The sequence below is a fragment of the Nomascus leucogenys genome, chromosome 4, assembly GCF_006542625.1.
Source record: "Nomascus leucogenys isolate Asia chromosome 4, Asia_NLE_v1, whole genome shotgun sequence".
NCBI lineage: Eukaryota > Metazoa > Chordata > Mammalia > Primates > Hylobatidae > Nomascus > Nomascus leucogenys.
Genome location: NC_044384.1, coordinates 138,384,740 through 138,401,828, shown reverse-complemented (window position 1 = coordinate 138,401,828; position 17,089 = coordinate 138,384,740). Strand labels below are relative to the sequence as shown.

General features: G+C 41.3%; 1 protein-coding gene across 1 annotated transcript in view; it reads right to left on the bottom strand.

The window, feature by feature from the left end:
* LOC100598737 (rho GTPase-activating protein 7) overlaps positions 1-15,764 on the bottom strand; it is a 196,219-nt gene extending 180,455 nt beyond the window's left edge. Inside the window, exon 1 of the mRNA XM_003256692.2 lies at positions 15,483-15,764. Coding sequence (XP_003256740.1) covers positions 15,483-15,621 — 139 coding nt within the window. The 5' untranslated portion in view covers positions 15,622-15,764. The remainder of the gene's footprint in view (positions 1-15,482) is intronic.
* Between the last annotated feature and the right edge of the window lie 1,325 nt (positions 15,765-17,089).

Sequence of the window (17,089 nt, the reverse complement as noted above, 5' to 3'; positions counted from 1 at the left end):
GGCATGAGCCGCTGCGCCTGGCTCATGAACCACCATTTTTAAGATGACATTCAAACATAATGAAGTGTATTGCTCCCAACTTACCAATATGATCAGAAGAAAGACTACTTGATGGACAACAAATGCAAGTACAGAGGTCATCATGTCCACAGGCAGTAGTTTGAACTTCAAAACAGAATAACCATCACTAGTTATGAATCTCTCTTAGTAGATGCTGAGATAGAAACACTGGATTTTAACATGCATATCATTCTAAGACATGATGGTTTGCTTATAGAAGACGTTTTAAAAATGAAGTGTTACTAGTGCATTTAATAGAGTAGAATAAAAATGTATACTCTATGTTGATTTTGACAAATTAATGCTTCCTCCACTTGATAATTTATCCAATATTTGGGGAAAGGATTGCTTTTTCAATGACATTCAAATAGTCAGTCCCCTATGGCAGATTTGTCCACTTGTTCTCCATGGAAGCCTGCAAGAGTTTTTTGGGAGGGAGGAAATATTGTGTTAGGTATTATTATCAGTGTTACTTAAGTTATTGTGAAGTGGTTATCTCTGAATTACATTTTTTTTTCTAATTCTCAGATGGTGTCTCCTTCCATTTCCTATCCTCAGCACCTACCTTAGCTGTGTTTATACCCAAGTAATGAACTTTATATTATTATCATCTTTAAATAGACAGTTATATTTTAGCTTGACCTGTATAAAAAACCACAGTAAGATGAGAGAAATAGTACTTATTACTTATTTGTAAGTTTCATTCCAAATTTATTCATCAGTCTTTGCTGAATTCAATTAGTAATTCAAAAACTATTCATCATATATTTATAAGATATATAATAATTTATATCGGTACATCTGTATATATAAGTATATATGTGCATGTATATATAAACTTATATGTATATATAATAGATAAAAATATGTAAACTTGACTTTGGTAATATCTTATTCGTACCATTTTTATTTTTATGTTTTTTTAAAGAAAATGTTCTGCCACTTTTACAGCATTTGAAAAAGTATCTTTTCTGTAATGATTAGCATTCTAATATACCATTGGTGGATGTGTAATATATGTTGAACACTGGCCATATAAGATGTACATATCTTAGACTATGAAATTCCATCTTTAGATGAATTACTCTACCAAAGAAAAATTTCTACCCATGTGCACACAGAGATATTGACAATAATATTCATAACAGCAAATACTTATGCAAGCACGTAGTTGGAAACAACATAGATGCCTTTCAACAGGATAATGAAAAAGTAAATTATGGCATATTTATATGACAGCAATAAGAATCAGAAACTTTTTATTTATTTATTTATTGAGACAGAGTCTTGCTCTGTCACCCAGTCTGGGGTGCAGTGGCACCATCTTGGCTCACTGCAACCTCTGCCTCCCGGGTTCAAGCAATTCTGCTGCCTCAGCCTCCCGAGTAGATGGGATTACAGGCAGCAGTCACCATACCTGGCTATTTTTTTTTTTGTATTTTTAGTAGAGATGGGGTTTCAGCATGCTGCCCAGGCTGGTGTCGAACTCCTGACCTCAGGTCATCCACCTACCTCGGCCTCCCGAAGTGCTGGGATTACAGGTGTCAGCTACTGTGCCCAGCCCAGAATAAGGAACTTTGTGTTCAAACATGAATAATCTCAAAAATGTCATTCTGAGCAAAGACAGCTGCAGAAAGATATTTGCAGTATGGTGACACTTAAAACTTTTAAATGTGCAAAATAATATTGTTTGGGGACACTTAAATGTGTAACTAGTATAAAGCCAGTATGAGACTGATTAAACACCAAGTTCAGGACTGGAGAACTTCAGGGGGAGCGGCAGAGGAGGTAAGGAGGGAAATGTGACCCAGGAGGGGCACACATGGGGCTGTAACAGCAACCGCAATGTTTTATTACTTAAGTTAGTGGTAGATACATGAGAATCTTGGATGTTTAAAATATTTAGTAAAATAATCTTGGTATTAGTTAATTGATAAACCATCTAAAGATATTTTTTGAGAAAAGATTTTTGGGAAGCAAAGATAACAATTCCAAGCGTTAACCAAATGATATTGAATCAAAAAACAATGAGTATGTTATGTAAACAGCAACTTAAGCCACATGAGACACTGGGATTAAATGTCCCAGGATAGAACTGCATGGCCCATTAACTAGAGCAACATCACCTTCACTTTACAAAAGCAATTAGTACATACTTCAGTCTTCAAAGTGAACAGAGATTACCTACTCTTCAAAAGTTATTAAAAGCACTTGGCTTCTGACCCTCAGAGCTCAATTTGTACAACGTATGGGTCAGCTTTTTCCTATAGTAATAAAAGTTGTCAAATGCTATTTTCGTAAGCTCCATTTAAACACAGAGACATTACTTAATGTGGTTTAAAAACATGGACTTTATTTCAAGACAAGGGGATAGCTTAAATTATGGTGTTTTGTTAATTCACTAAAATATTTTTAAGTTTGAATAGGGAGAGAAATATGGAACAGGGCAAAGAAAGTATTTACACACAAGGACAAATTATACATTATGAGCTTATTACACTCGATATCTTACTTTAAATAAAAAAATGGGTAAAGAAAAATAGTAGACAATCACAAAAGAAGTTTGAGAGTGGGAGTATGTGTGGGTAGGTGGTAGAGATTAATGAGGATGGAAGGCCACGAAGGTTCACTCAGAAAATACTTTATGCAGCAAAGTGGGAGTCCTGCTCAGGGTCACAGAAATAAAAACATTTTCTGTGAACTGGCCTCACAAGAATGGGAGCTCGGAATGTGTGTGGTAGTGGCTGAGAAAGTGGGTGTCCAGTTTTGATCCATTTGTCATAGTCTTCAAGACAGCATGTGGCCGTTTACCATCATCTTCCTGCAAATGTCCTTCCTAGGCTGTGGGGTGTTTTTTTTCTTTTCTTTCTTCCTTCTCTTCTTCCTTGCCTCCTCTCCTCTTCTCTCCCCTCCCCTCCCCTTCTCTCCCTCTTCTCCTCTCCTCTCCCCTCTCCTCCCCTCCTTTCCTTTCCTCCCTCCCTCCTTCCTTCCTTCCTTGTTAAATTAAATGTTTTTATTTAAATTAATTTTTCCATCTTCCAGTGTATTAACACTTGGCTATGATATGCTAATCCTTGGGGTATGCACAGGGTGGTTGGTCATAGAATGTTGTTATTGTCTAAAATAGTGCAAAGGGCATTTACAATGGATTTTCAGGCACTGCTTTGACATAATTATTCTGCTGTTTACCCTCTATGTTTATCTTCAGTTGTGCAATGATTATGCGGAGGCAAAGAGCTTTGCTGGAAACATAGTCTTAAGTTCTAAGTCATCAATTTATACACATAATCACTGAAGAACTAAAGGAAACCTTTCTCTGCCTTTGTTTCTTTAGCAAACAAAAAAAGGAAGAAAAAATACTATGCAGTAACTCTTGTACGTAAATTGGAATTAATTGCTAATGCATATTTTATAAACTTATAATATTCTAATTATAAAATTTCCAGTGTTAGTGTCATGACATGGATGTGTGTTCCATCTACAAGGGAAGCATTCTGGGTTGTGATGTTATCATCCACATTCTTTACCTGGTACTCATGGCTCTGGGCATGTTTTGCTTGTCGTTTGGTTGGATGGGGTTGGTAGCCCCAACAGAAAGAAAAAGGCCTAGTTTCTGCCTTTGTCACAGTAGCACATTACTCTATCCTGGAAAGTTCTGGCTGTTAAGAAAGCTCTTTGGGTTGGGCATGGTGGTTCACACCTGTAATTTCAGCACTTTGGGAGGCTGAGGTAGGAGGATCATTTGAGGTCAGGAGTTCGAGACCAGCCTGGCCAACATGGTGAAACCCCATCTCTACTAAAAATACAAAAATAAGCCAGATATGGCGGCAGGTGCCTATAGTCCCAGCTACTCGGGAGGCTGAGGCACAAGAATCACTTGAATTTGGGAGGCAGAAGTTGCTGTGAGCTGAGATCCTGCCACTGCACTCCAGCCTGGGCAATAGAGCAAGACTTAGTATTGAAAAAACAAACAAAAAAGAAAGCCCTTTGCACAGTTCTAATACAATAAAAAACTGTTAGAATCTTGAAGTCAACTTAGGTGAAATAAAATTTAGAAGGCCTGATGATAACATTAGAAGGCCTGATAACTAATGCCCGTGTGCCTTGGGTTTGGCCTCATCACCAGTCTTCCTCATCTTCATTGGTTTACCAACCCATTTGTCCATCCATGAGCCACATATGAGTTGGTCTTCCTCATCTTCATTGGTTTACCAACCCATTTGTCCATCCATGAGCCACATATGAGTTGGTCTTCCTCATCTTCATTGGTTTACCAACCCATTTGTCCATCCATGAGCACATATGTTTTTCTTCTTTTTTTTTTTTTTTTTTTTTTTTTTTTTTTTTTTTTTTTTTTTTTTTTTTACCAACCCATTTGTCCAGCCATGAGCACATGTGAGTTGGTCTTCCTCATCTTCATTGTTTCCCTTTTCTTCATTTGGTTTTATCTCAACCCATTTGTCCCATCATATGGTTTCCTCATCCATTGTCCACCATGAGCCACATATGAGTTGGTCTTCCTCATCTTCATTGGTTTACCAACCCATTTGTCCAGCCATTTTTTTTTTTTTTTTTTTTTTTTTTTTTTTTTTTTTTTTTTTTTTTTTTTTTTTTTTTTTTTTTTTGAGCCACATATGAGTTGGTCTTCCTCATCTTCATTGGTTTACCAACCCATTTGTCCAGCCATGAGCTACATATGAGTTGGTCTTCCTCATCTTCATTGGTTTACCAACCCATTTGTCCAGCCATGAGCTACATATGAGTTGGTCTTCCTCATCTTAATTGGTTTACCAACCCATTTGTCCAGCCATGAGCTACACATGAGTTGACATGCACCTGCTAATTTCATTTGGCTGGAATTCACTAAATGAAATTCTAGCTTCTTGTAACAGCACAAAAGAAAGATGTTTCTAGTGCAGCCTGAAATTACATGTTCAAACTTGTTTTCATCAGTGAAACATTAGAGTCCAAAGAGGTCTTATCAGAGCTGAAAAACAATATGTTTGATGGCATACTTTTAGACCTGTGGTGGGCTGCATTTTGCAAAAAAGTTATATTTTAAATATAGCGTATTGTAAAGGTAGATTAGGAATGTTCTTACTCATCTAGTTTAGCTCTTTTTTTTTTCTGCCAGATGTTTATGTTGGTGAGAAACCAATAACACTGTCTAGACCTCTAGGATATAGTAATCAACCATGAATGAAAAACATTCAAAGGTCACACTTCAATCTGGACCTACAACATCCTGCTATTCAAAACTAGATTAGAGATGATGGATCACGATAAACTGAACCACACTGAATGCTGAGTCAGTAATTTGAGAATTGTCTACAAAAAGCTAAACATGTCACCAAAAATCAACCAGATAAAACAAAGTCTAGACACCATAAAATGTGCTGTTCCCCCCACTGCATAGTGTCAACAATCAGATGTTATGACTTTTACACCAGCAACCTATAACTCAGGAATCTTTAATCTTTTATAAAGAAAAGTTCTTTGAAGTCATATGATTCCTGAGGAGTGTGTGTGCGTGTGTGTGTGTGTGTGCAATTGCCTAGATGTGCTCATGTAAATAAAGAACCAACAGAGAAGGGTTACGTTATGGTATCAGGGCTTTCAAAAATCACCAACCAAGATTTCACCAAGCAATAATAATGCCGTGTCTTTTCACTATATCTTGGTGATTTTGATTGTCTAGAAGTTGATAATTTGTTTTTATTGAGAGTGGTTCTGTTGTTGGCTGAAATTCTGTGGAATCAACAGTGACTCAGGACAATGTGTTTCAGTTCCACAGCCCATATGTGCTAAACTCTGAGGGTAATCTCATGTGTAAATTGAAATATTTAAAGTATAACTTCTAATTTTAGTTCATTCTGATTTCTAAATCAGTTGAGATCACTGTATGTTAGATAGTGGCATATTTTAGACTTTAGTACTTTTAAACTTTGAAAACAAGTCAGTATGTCATTTTAAAAAATATGATTGGCCGGGCACGGTGGCTCACGCCTGTAATCCCAGCACTTTGGGAAGCCGAGGCAGGCGGATCATGAGGTCAGGAGATCGAGACTATCCTGGCTAACACAGTGAAACCCCGTCTCTACTAAAAATACAAAAAATTAGCCAGGCGAGGTGGCGGGCGCCTGTAGTCCCAGCTACTCAGGAGGCTGAGGCAGGAGAATGGCGTGAACCCAGGAGGCAGAGCTTGCAGTGAGCCAAGATCGCGCCACTGCACTCCAGCCAGGGCGACAGCGAGACTCTGTCTCAAAAAAAAGATTAAAAATACAACCTTATAGCACTTTGGAATAACAAGTCTTTTTGTCTTATAAAGAGGAGAATGGCCAGTTCATTAAGGATGATGCACTAACTTGCCTCTCTTTGTTTTAGAGACAGGCTCATACTGTTGTCCAGGCTGGAGTGCAGTGGCGCGATTTCGGCTCACTGCAAGTTCCGCCTCCCGGGTTCACGCCATTCTCCTGCCTCAGCTTCCCGAGTAGCTGGAACTACAGGCGCCCACCACCACGCCCGGCTAATTTTTTTTTTGTATTTTTAGTAGAGACGGGGTTTCACCGTGTTAGCCAGGATGGTCTCGATCTCCTGACCTCGTGATTCGCCGGCCTCGGCCTCCCAAAGTGCCGCAATTACAGGCATGAGCCACTGCGCCTGGCCACTTCCTTTGTTTATCTTCAGCATTTTGCAAGGTTCAGCATGTGCTATTAATACAATATGTTGATTGAATATATTTTTAAACGCTACCTATGCCCCTTTCTGATATTGCCCCCTTGCAGCTGAGAATCGCTGATTTAACTCAGTGATGAGTCTCAGATGCCTCTCAGTGACCAAGAGACATTGTACAATTCTTCTTTCATAAACAGCTCATGCTCCCTAGAGTTCCAAGTTAGTGCCGACGGGTCATACTTGTGGCCAGTGGGCAACGGTTGTGTCTGTTGTGTTCGCCATTCAGTGCCTAGCACAGTGTTCTGCATGCAAAAGATGCTCAATAAATCCTTGTGGGATTAAATAGTGACGATTGACAAGCTTGGAAGTTTCTGATCTTTCTCCGTGGACATTTACTAATGGAATCTTAAGGTAGCAAAAAATGTCCTAACTTAGGTGGTACTCAAATAGTACCTATTTCTCCAAATTATTTTGAAGATTAAATGAGAAAATGCCTCTGGAGGTTTTAACACAGTTTCTGGCACTTAGACACTCATCAACAGCACATCCAAATGATGACAGCCACCTACTGTTGGGTTCCACACTTCATTCATGTTTTTTTTTTTTTTTTTTTTTTTTTGAGACGGAGTCTTGCTCTGTCTCCCAGGCTGGACTGTAGTGGCGCGATCTCGGCTCACTGCAAGCTCTGCCTCCCGGGTTCACGCCATTCTCCTGCCTCAGCCTCCGAGTAGCTGGGACCACTGGCGCCCACCACAACGCCCGGCTGATTTTTTGTATTTTTAGTAGAGACAGTGTTTCACTGTGTTAGCCAAGATGGTGTCAATCTCCTGACCTCGTGATCTGTCTGCCTGGGCCTCCCAAAGTGCTGGGATTACAGGTGTGAGCCACCGCGCCCGGCCTCATTCATATTCTAAGAAAGCACATGCCTTCTTAGGCTGTGCCTAAGAAGAGTAAAAGCAGTACTATAGTCGTGAGTTTGACAATTATGGGGCTAAATGACTGTGTTCTTTTACATGGCTAGGTCTTCATTAGTAACTACAGCTTCAGAAATGTCAGTGGTTGTCCTTGAGCTACAGGGAAGAGCACAGAGGGATCAATGCAAATCCATCATCATCACACACAAACAACTCCAGCATATGCCAGCTGAATGGCGTATCTTCTTTCTTCAAGAGTGACAAGCTGGGCACAGTGGCTTGTGCCTATAATCCCAGCTGGGAGGATCACTTGAGGCCAGCAGTTTGAGACCACCCTGGGTGATAAAGACCCTACCTCTACAAAAATCAAAAGATTAGCCACAACCCTATAGTCCTAGCTGCTGAGGGGAGGCTGAGGCAGGAGGATTGCTGAGTTCAAGAGTTCAAGGCTGCATTGAGCTATGATGATACTACTGCACTCCAACCTGGGAAACAAAGCAACACTCTATCAAAAAAAAAAAAGACACATTATTATTAAAACGAAGCAATTAGACTAAGAAATTTAAAAACATGGCCAGGCGCAGTGGCTCCTGCCTGTAATCCCAGCACTTTGGGAGGCTGAGGCGGGCAGATCACGAGGTCAGGAGATCGAGACCATCCTGGCTAACATGGTGAAACCCCATCTCTACTAAAAATACAAAAAACAAAAAAAAAATTAGCTGGGCGTGGTGGCGGGCGCATGTAGTCCCAGCTGCTTGGGAGGCTGAGGCAGGAGAATGGCGTGAACCCGGGAGGCGGAGCTTGCAGTGAGCCAAGATCGTGCCACTGCACTCCAGCCTGGGCAACAGAGAGAGACTCTGTCTCAAAAAAAAAATAAAATAAAAAAATAAAAAAAATTCAAGTTTAACTTCCAACTATACCTAAATAATTCATTTGGAATAGAGAACTTCCAGAGGAATGTTCGTTTAAATCCAGTCTTTGCTTTATGAGATAGACTCAGATCCTTAAGTAGATGTGTGACAAATTAATATGACCCTCCTACCAGGCCTTTGATTTTGGACATATCTAGGTATTGTAATTACAGTGGCCTTTGGTAAAATGTGCAGACCATGCAGTGCATGCATACTCCTTTAAATAAAGAAAGTCACAGAAGTCTTGTTGCAGAAAGGGAGGTGTGCGAAACATCCCTTTCAAGTGGCAGCCTTGACATTTAGCATATTTTTTCCCATACCAGAGCTGAGCCACGTGCTTGAAAGCCCAGGCCTGCTGGTGCTGCTGCTCTTTTCCATGTTTGGCTCCATCTATACAGCAATTTTCAAAGCAGGTCCCAACGTGCTTAGGAAAACTTTCAGATATCGTATATCTAGGTTGACAAGCTCATATGCAAGGACTGATTCCCTCATCAATGTGTGGAATCAGTTATTCTCCAGTCATTTCCTTTTGGAGTCCACAAAGATCTGCACAAAAATCACCTCCAGTAGATCCTTCTTTGTTTCTCTCCAGAGATACAGAAATCTATTCCATTTGCCATTGACATTTTACCTTTTCTTTTTTTTTTTTTGGACTGGTTGAACCACTTTTGCCCAAAAGCCCTGAGCCAATTATAGGGGTGTCATGCTAACAAGGTGAAGGCCCTCAGGAAGTATGGTATCACGAACTGAAACTGATGGAATGCTTAGTTTATGTCAATGACTCTTCTAAGCACTTTGCAGAGTAGCTCATTTAATCCTTAAAACCATTTCATGATATAGGTACTGTTATCCTGTTTGTGTTAGCAAGGAACGCTGACTTGCCTATTATTACCCAGTGCGAGAGCCAGGACTGAGCCCCAGGCAGCCTGAGGTTGCAGGCAACTCTCTAAGCCACTATATAATACATTCTCTCATCAAAGCCACCCTTGACATCAACATGCTGCTCTTTTTGTCGAATCAGTATCATTTAACTTAATCTAGATACATGTTCACATTGCAGTATCTCATGAAGCTTCCCTAATGGTTGTCTGTCTTTAAAAATCTCCTCTGGTGTTGCCTATGATTGGAAAAGTCTTTGTTTACTAGAAGAGGCTGCATATTTTGAGGCCTACATCACTCATGGTTAAAAGGCATTACATATGCCCTTACTTGCTTTTCACTGTGAACCAAAGGAGCAGAGAACAGTTCACAGGAGTCAATGTTTGTGGTTGCCCTTCCTCGGAGGTGGGCCAGAATTCCCGATGCCCCACTGAACTGAGAGCCAATGTACCACAGAGTGTGTCCAGCACTCATTTTGCTAGTGAATTGGAGGACTGATCAGCTGCAATATAAAAATCTATTTTGCAAAAGACATATGATCCTGAATACTCCACAAAATACCTCAGGAGATTTCAACCTCATGTAGTTACTTGAAGAATTTATTTTATGTCTATTGACTCTCACTTGGATTGAGGTTTACCTAAATTTTCTTGCCCTCTTCATAAGCAATTCAGTTTTTTCTTCTTTCTCTTAAATATTTTTGTTTGTTTTACTTTCTTTTTTAGAAGACGAGGTCTTGCTGTGTCACTCAAGCCGGAGTGCACTGGCATGATCATAGCTAACTGTAACTTTGAACTCCTGGGCTCAAGTGGTTCTCCTGACTCAGCTCCTGGGACTACAGCTGGGCACCACCACACCTGGCTAAATTTTTACAATTTTTTGTAGAGACAAGGTCTTGCTCTGTTACCCAGGCTGGTCTTGGATTCCAGGCCTCAAGCAGTCCTCCTGCTTGGCCTCCAAATTGTTGGGATTACAGGCGTGAGCCACAGTACCCAGACTCTTAAATGTTTAGCTATGGAAATAATGTGACACCACATATCTCAATCAGGTGGAGGCATTTAGACTTTTTCCCTTATATGTCATGTTCCCCAAATTGAGAGAAGAAATCACTTCTTTTAAAAAGTCAGTGTCATTGATACTATTTAGTAGCTCTTACTTTATTAGATGTTGTTAAATAAAGACTAGTATTGGCCAGGCCCAGTGGCTCATGCCTATAATCTCGGCAATTTGGGAGGCCAAAGTGGGTGGATCATTTGAGGTCAGGAGTTCAAGACCAGCCTGGCCAACACGGTGAAACGCTTTCTCTACTAAAAATACAAAAATTAGCCAGGCAAGATGGTGGTTGCCTGTAATCCCAGCTACTCGAGAGGCTGAGTCAGGAGAATCTCCTGAACCAGGGAGGTGGAGGTTGCAGTGAGCCGAGATCACGCCACTGCACTCCAGTCTGGGTGACAGAGTGAAACTCTGTCTCAAGAAACAAACAGAAAAGACTAGTATTTAATTTCTTTCAGCTTATTTGTTCATTCCACTGTCTAAACTGAAGAAAGCTGTGCATGTGTAGTCTTGGCTTTGCCTGACTTTCAGGCTCTCTAGCCTCAATTTTTAATTTCTTTTATTTTTCCTTATAGGCAGTCTTATCAGTCTATCAGTCCAAATTTGTTTGTGGAGCTTTGTCAAACGTACATCAAGGAATTTCAGCCAGCTTATATAGGAAAGCCTAGCATCTCAGTCTGAGAATTTTTGACTACAGGTATTTAAAAGCCACAGCAAGTATTAAACAGAGATTCAGGGGCCTATGAACTTGGATGAAGAAATATTATGTTTGCATTGTCACTAAGCTCTAACTGAAATGTAGCATTTCCTCCAATTTACAAATATTGGCAAATTATCCTGCCCCTCTTCAATGGTCTTAGCTGTCCCTGTGACTTTGCCACCAATGGAAACTGGACATTTGCATATCAGTTTACAGTTGTTGTAGATATCGTAGAATATCACTTACATTCATCCCTCCTCCACAGTGATGGTCACTATGAGACCTACTCCAAATCGTACATGATTGGCATTTTCCTGTCCACAAGTGTTCACCCAGGCTTGTCTGGGTGAATAACACATTTAAGGTGTTCACGTGACCTTACTGGCCAGCTACTGGGCGGATCTGTGCCTTGTGGTCATTCAGCCACCAAACAGTCAAATTGTAGGTTCACAAATTTGTGACCTAGCTGTGGACGTTGCCTCCCAGGATTCCCTATCTATAATGATGAGTGACAAGGAGATGAGTCAAAGACCAGGTTAATGCACAACTTAATGTTCTTAGTTGAGTTAAATTACAACAGTGTGCGCCCCATGCCTTTAAAAATAGCTTTTAACTGGCCAGGTGCAGTGGCTCACACCTGTAATCCCAGCACTTTGGGAGACTGAGGCGGGCAGATCACAAGGTCAAGAGATTGAGACCATCCTGGCTAACACGGTGAAACCACGTCTCTACTAAAAATACAAAAAATAGAAAAAAAAAAAATTAGCCAGGCTTGGTGGCGGGCGCCTGTAGTCCCAGCTGCTTGGGAGGCTGAGACAAGAGAATGGCATGAACCCGGGAGGCAGAGCTTAAAGTGAGCCGAGATCACGCCACTGCACTCCAGCCTGGGTGACAGAGCGAGACTCCGTCTCAAAACAAAAAACAAAACAAACAAAAATAGCTTTTAACTTATACCTACTTCTCCGTATTTTAAAGACATTATCCTTCTATATAATTCATTCACGGTATACTAGTACATCATAATTTTATGTTTTGAAAACTTTGATAACTGTATTTCACTATAATTGGTTTCCTCTATAATACTACATATATTATTTACGCATTTAAAAAGATTATTCTGAGAAGTGATCCATAGGTTTCACAAGAGTGATAAAGAGATCTGTGGGCACAAAAGCAGGCTACAAGGCCCTCTGTCGAAGGATTAAGAGGCAACTGCCCTTCAGGAATGTGATGTGCCCTGCTGACAAGATGTCCATGAATCAAACGGGAGGGGGTGAGAGCACAGAGGAGCTTTAAGAAGGAAGCACACTTCATCCAGCAAAAAGCTGTCGCCTGCATCACTCAACCACTGTCATCCTCAAAGTTCTAATTCACTGAAAACTCAATACCATCCTCTGCTTTTAGCAAAGAAGACAGAGTACCTTGGGGTTGGGAATAATGGTTGTAGGGGATAGGATTAAGAGAAATCCTGTGGGATGTAACTGGGCAGAAAAAGTGGATCATATATAAAGGGGAATGCAAGTAAGACAATCTAATCTGTCCTTCCTCACAAACTGAAGGCCTTTTCCTAGCAACAATTCTGTATGTTGTTTATAAAAGGCTGCAGATGCTTAAAAATAACAGACAGGCTCCCTGTTTCATGTAGAAGGGAGTTTAAGACAAGGAGATGTAAATGATGGTTTTTGTACATGACATCATTTGGGATAGCAGAACTGTGTGTGTGTGTGTGTGTGTGTGTGTGTGTGTGTGTAAGGGGGAAGGGGAGAGGGAGGGAGAGAAGGAGGGAGGGAGAGACAGAGAGAGAGAGAGAAGAGAGAGAGAGAGAGAGAATGAATGAGAATATACCTAACAAGGAAACTTACAATGTTAGCCCATGACCAAACCCTTTGGTTAGGTGAAAGAAACTAAAATCTCAGATTAGTTTTTGAGAAACCTGATGAAAGTCAGGAATATCATCACCGAAATAACATTCTAGGTACTATTAACAGAAGTATTCTCTTCCAGAGACTTAAAAAACACTTTTTACCTGTTACCTCATTAATTTCACAACATAAAGAAAAGGGTTTGGACTTTCTACTGCCCTCTATTCTGCACACGAAGGCAAGGTGGTATGACATATAACAAAGATTTTCTCTGGTGTTCAGAGAAGTGACTTTTTGTGGATCATTAGCAGCCATTAGTTAACGTTTGGTGAGTGGAAGGGTTGAGTGCAGAGGAGAAGCTTGAGGGAAAGGGATGGAAGCAAGCGCTCTTGAGGTTTGGCTGTGCACTAAGTCAATCTTCATTTGACTAATTGAGCTTCTAGCCATGAGCCAAGAGTGAGGACGACACCAAAATTGTCCAGGTCCCCCAAAATCAGAGTCAGTTGTCATAGCCAAAGTCTTTTCCTTTGAGGCACAGTATCTGGATTCTCTACTGTGTGAATTACTTCAGAGGTCCATACTGCTCTTAGAAAACCTGGTCAACATAAAGAATTATTTCCCTCAATGGACCTAGACCTGTAAAAATCCTATTTGCTGCTAGAGTTGTGAAAACATTTGATTTTTCATCACACATAAAAAGTGACCGTTTTTCTCTAAGTGTTTTCATTAATTTACACTTGCTGTTATGTTTTGACCCCAAACGTAGTATTAATATATACAAATAAGAAGAAAGAGAACAACTTTCCAGGGATAATATTCTTATTCTTAGAGGATATTATTATTCTCATCAGCTGTCAAAGGCTATTTATGAAAATGTCAGAGGAAATCTCAGAAGCATAAATGTTTGAATTAGTCTTACTTTCAAACTAAAATGCTAAACTACAACAAGATATTTTTGCATTACCTTCAGTAAGATATTATTTATAGAATCTTTTCATTTGCGGCATTGTTTATTAAACAAGACAACTATGAAGAAACTACCTTTTCTTTTAAATTGTCAACCAATTATAGTTGTGAATTTTTTACTCCCAAATCTTACATCTTAAACTTCTTCCGGTTAATTGCAAATGAGATCATATACCTTAAAGAATTAAATAAAAAATTATATTGGAAAGTTGTATTTCTTTAGGGTGCCACGTTTTCCTCTAAACAATAATAAAATGGTTAAATTTAAAATATTTTGCTGCCTTCCCTACCTAATGGTTCGACTTGACATTGTTTACTTTCTCTGTCAGTCCTGGGGAATATTGTTTAGTGTAACAGAGAGAAAGATTTTCATGTGCATTCAGAACAAATTAGAGTCTATGAGGGCATGAAACTAGCATGTTATCTTCACAATCTGCTTTATCACAATCGCACACTTTAAATTTCCCCTCTTCAAGTCATATCAGGACAATTACGTGAAAATCAAAATACCTTTTATTAAGAACAGAGCACAGAACTCTGTATTGACTCTTAGAGGCCACCTCTCATATTTGTAAATTTAGACCTTCCTTCAGTATATGGAAAACAACCTGATTGACCAAAAAGGTTAAGAAAACACAGTCTTTGACCCATCCATGTAGATGGCATAGGAACACAGACTTAGAGAGCAAACAAGAAGGCACCATAAACGCTATGGGGAAACCCTACCCGAATTCGGAGTTTTTTCATATCGTAGTGAGATGCTATTTTATCCCAAAGTAAGAATCGGACAGAAGTCCCCATCTCCTCACTGGACCCTTGCAAACACAGTCTACCATTTGGTAGCTGTCACATGAGCCCTAGAGCACTTGAATTGCACCACTGTATTTGTTTTATTATATTTCAAACGCCTACCTCTGGCATACATGACACCCTCTTGGAACCGAGAGTAGCTCCAGGCTGCCAGAGGAAATACCAGCAGGCTTTCACTGGGCAGCGCCCATCACTCCACTGACACACAGACCTGCCAGGCCCCTCTCCTGCGCACACGCCAGGGCACCTCACACCTGATCAGCTTCACTTCCAAAGCTAACCCGAGACAGCCCCGCGGAGCTCAGGGCTTTTGCGGCAGTTGTTCTTCACTACCGATTTCCTGACAGTCACAAGGACCTTGCTTCTCTTTTCAAGGTTAAAAAACCCCACAACTCTCATAATTCCTTATCTAGAAATCATCAGACCAGTAACCAGAGCGGCGTTACACAAAACAAAGACACAAAAATCTCAACACTCCATCAACGTTAAATGCTAGAGAAAGGGAGACCGAACACACTGCCATGAGAAGAATGAAACTTCACCCAGCTGATGAGATCATTCATGATCCAAGCTCATCACTGCGTCTTGGCAGTAAATTGTTTTCTTTTTAATACCCCTCACCCCCGGTCTCCAATCCCCCTCTGCCTCTCACCTGCCAGCCGTCTGTCTCTGGTGTTTTTCCAAATGACATCTAGGGCTCTGGCCGTGGAGTCCCTGATGTGATCGCTAAAGGACCTCCGGAGAGGGGCTCGCAGGGGGCGCGCCATCACGTGGGCCTTGGGGTCCCCCATCCGCTGGCAGACGCCTTCAGCGCAGCCCGGACGCCGCGACCATGCCTCCGTCCTCCGCCCCGCCCTGTGCTCCCGGCCGCAGGCTGTCGCCTGCCTTCAGGAGGCCGGCATTGCGGCTGGCACTGCGGCCCCTGGAAGCGCCGACTGCAGGCGGCCTCCTGGCCCGCGGCCAAGCGCGCGCGGCGGCCACATCTGGAAAGGCTTACCCTGCGCCGGTGACACCCTCGCGGGGCGCGCGAGCTGCAGCCCAGCTATCCGGAGGCGTCTCGCTTCCTGTGTAACGCAATGACTCACCTGGGTCCGCGCCGGGCTGCTCCTGGGTCACGTAGCAGGTCTCCCCTTCAGGGGCAGTCCAGGTGACCTCGCGTTTTCAAAGTGAAACGCAGCGCGGGAGGCAAGCAAGCAGGGGAGGTGGGAGGGTGGGGCTGGCAGGTGGCCTTGTCTTTAACTTTCAAGGTTGATTCTCAAGAACGTTTGCATTTTAGTAACTCATTTTTATCTCATTAACTCTTGGTTTTACATTAGTCGGTTGATGAGATAGGAAGTTCAACCTTTAGTTGTGGTTGTGGGAAGGAAGATACGGCTGGAAGGAGGATTTTACACATCAGTCTGGATTCCCTCTAAGAAATGGAGACCAGAGAGGCCAGGCAATGTGGCTCACGCCTGTAATCCCAGCACCTGGAAAGGCTGAGGCTGGAGGATCGCTTGAGGCCAGGAGCTTGAGAACAGCTTGGGCAACAAACAAGACCCCACCCCTACAAGAAATTAGGCGGGTGTGGTGGCATGCGCCTGTGGTCCCAGCTATTTGGGAGGCTGAGAGGGAAAAATCACTTGAGCCCAGGAGTTCCAGGCTGCAGTGACCCGTGGTCACCCCCACTGCACTGCAGCCTGGGGGACAGAGCAAGACCCTGTCTCTAAAATAAATAAAATAAATGGACACCTGAGTTTTAAACGCAATACTGATCAGCTCCTCAGATTTTCTCTCTAACCATACTTCTACTTACAGTGGTTTAATCAAGTCACTCTAGGTTTTGCCCCTTAAAAAGTTTCAAATATCCACTGATTTTATGAATCTTCTAGTTCCAAGTAAGTGAACTTGCCCATTACAATTGCACATCAAAAACTCATCCCCCAAAATGTAAAAAAAAATGCCAAGCCCTGTGAAATCAAAATATGAGCCAACTGCTTCTTTTATAAGATATTAGTTTCTAAAATGCCAAATAAATCTATTTCTACGCCAATAAATTTGGCAGATTTTTTTGCCTTTTAAATGCATTATGAATCCTCTTTTTTTTTAATGTCTACCAAATCCTATCTTATAATGCACAAGGTTTGGCAGGGAAGCTTAATATTGGCGTAAGATAGCATCTAAAGGCCAGTTCATAACCTTTGCAAGATGAGAGAATGTTGTAAAAACACTTTGTAAATTGCAAGAAGTCATGCAAATGCTAATTATTACCATAATTAT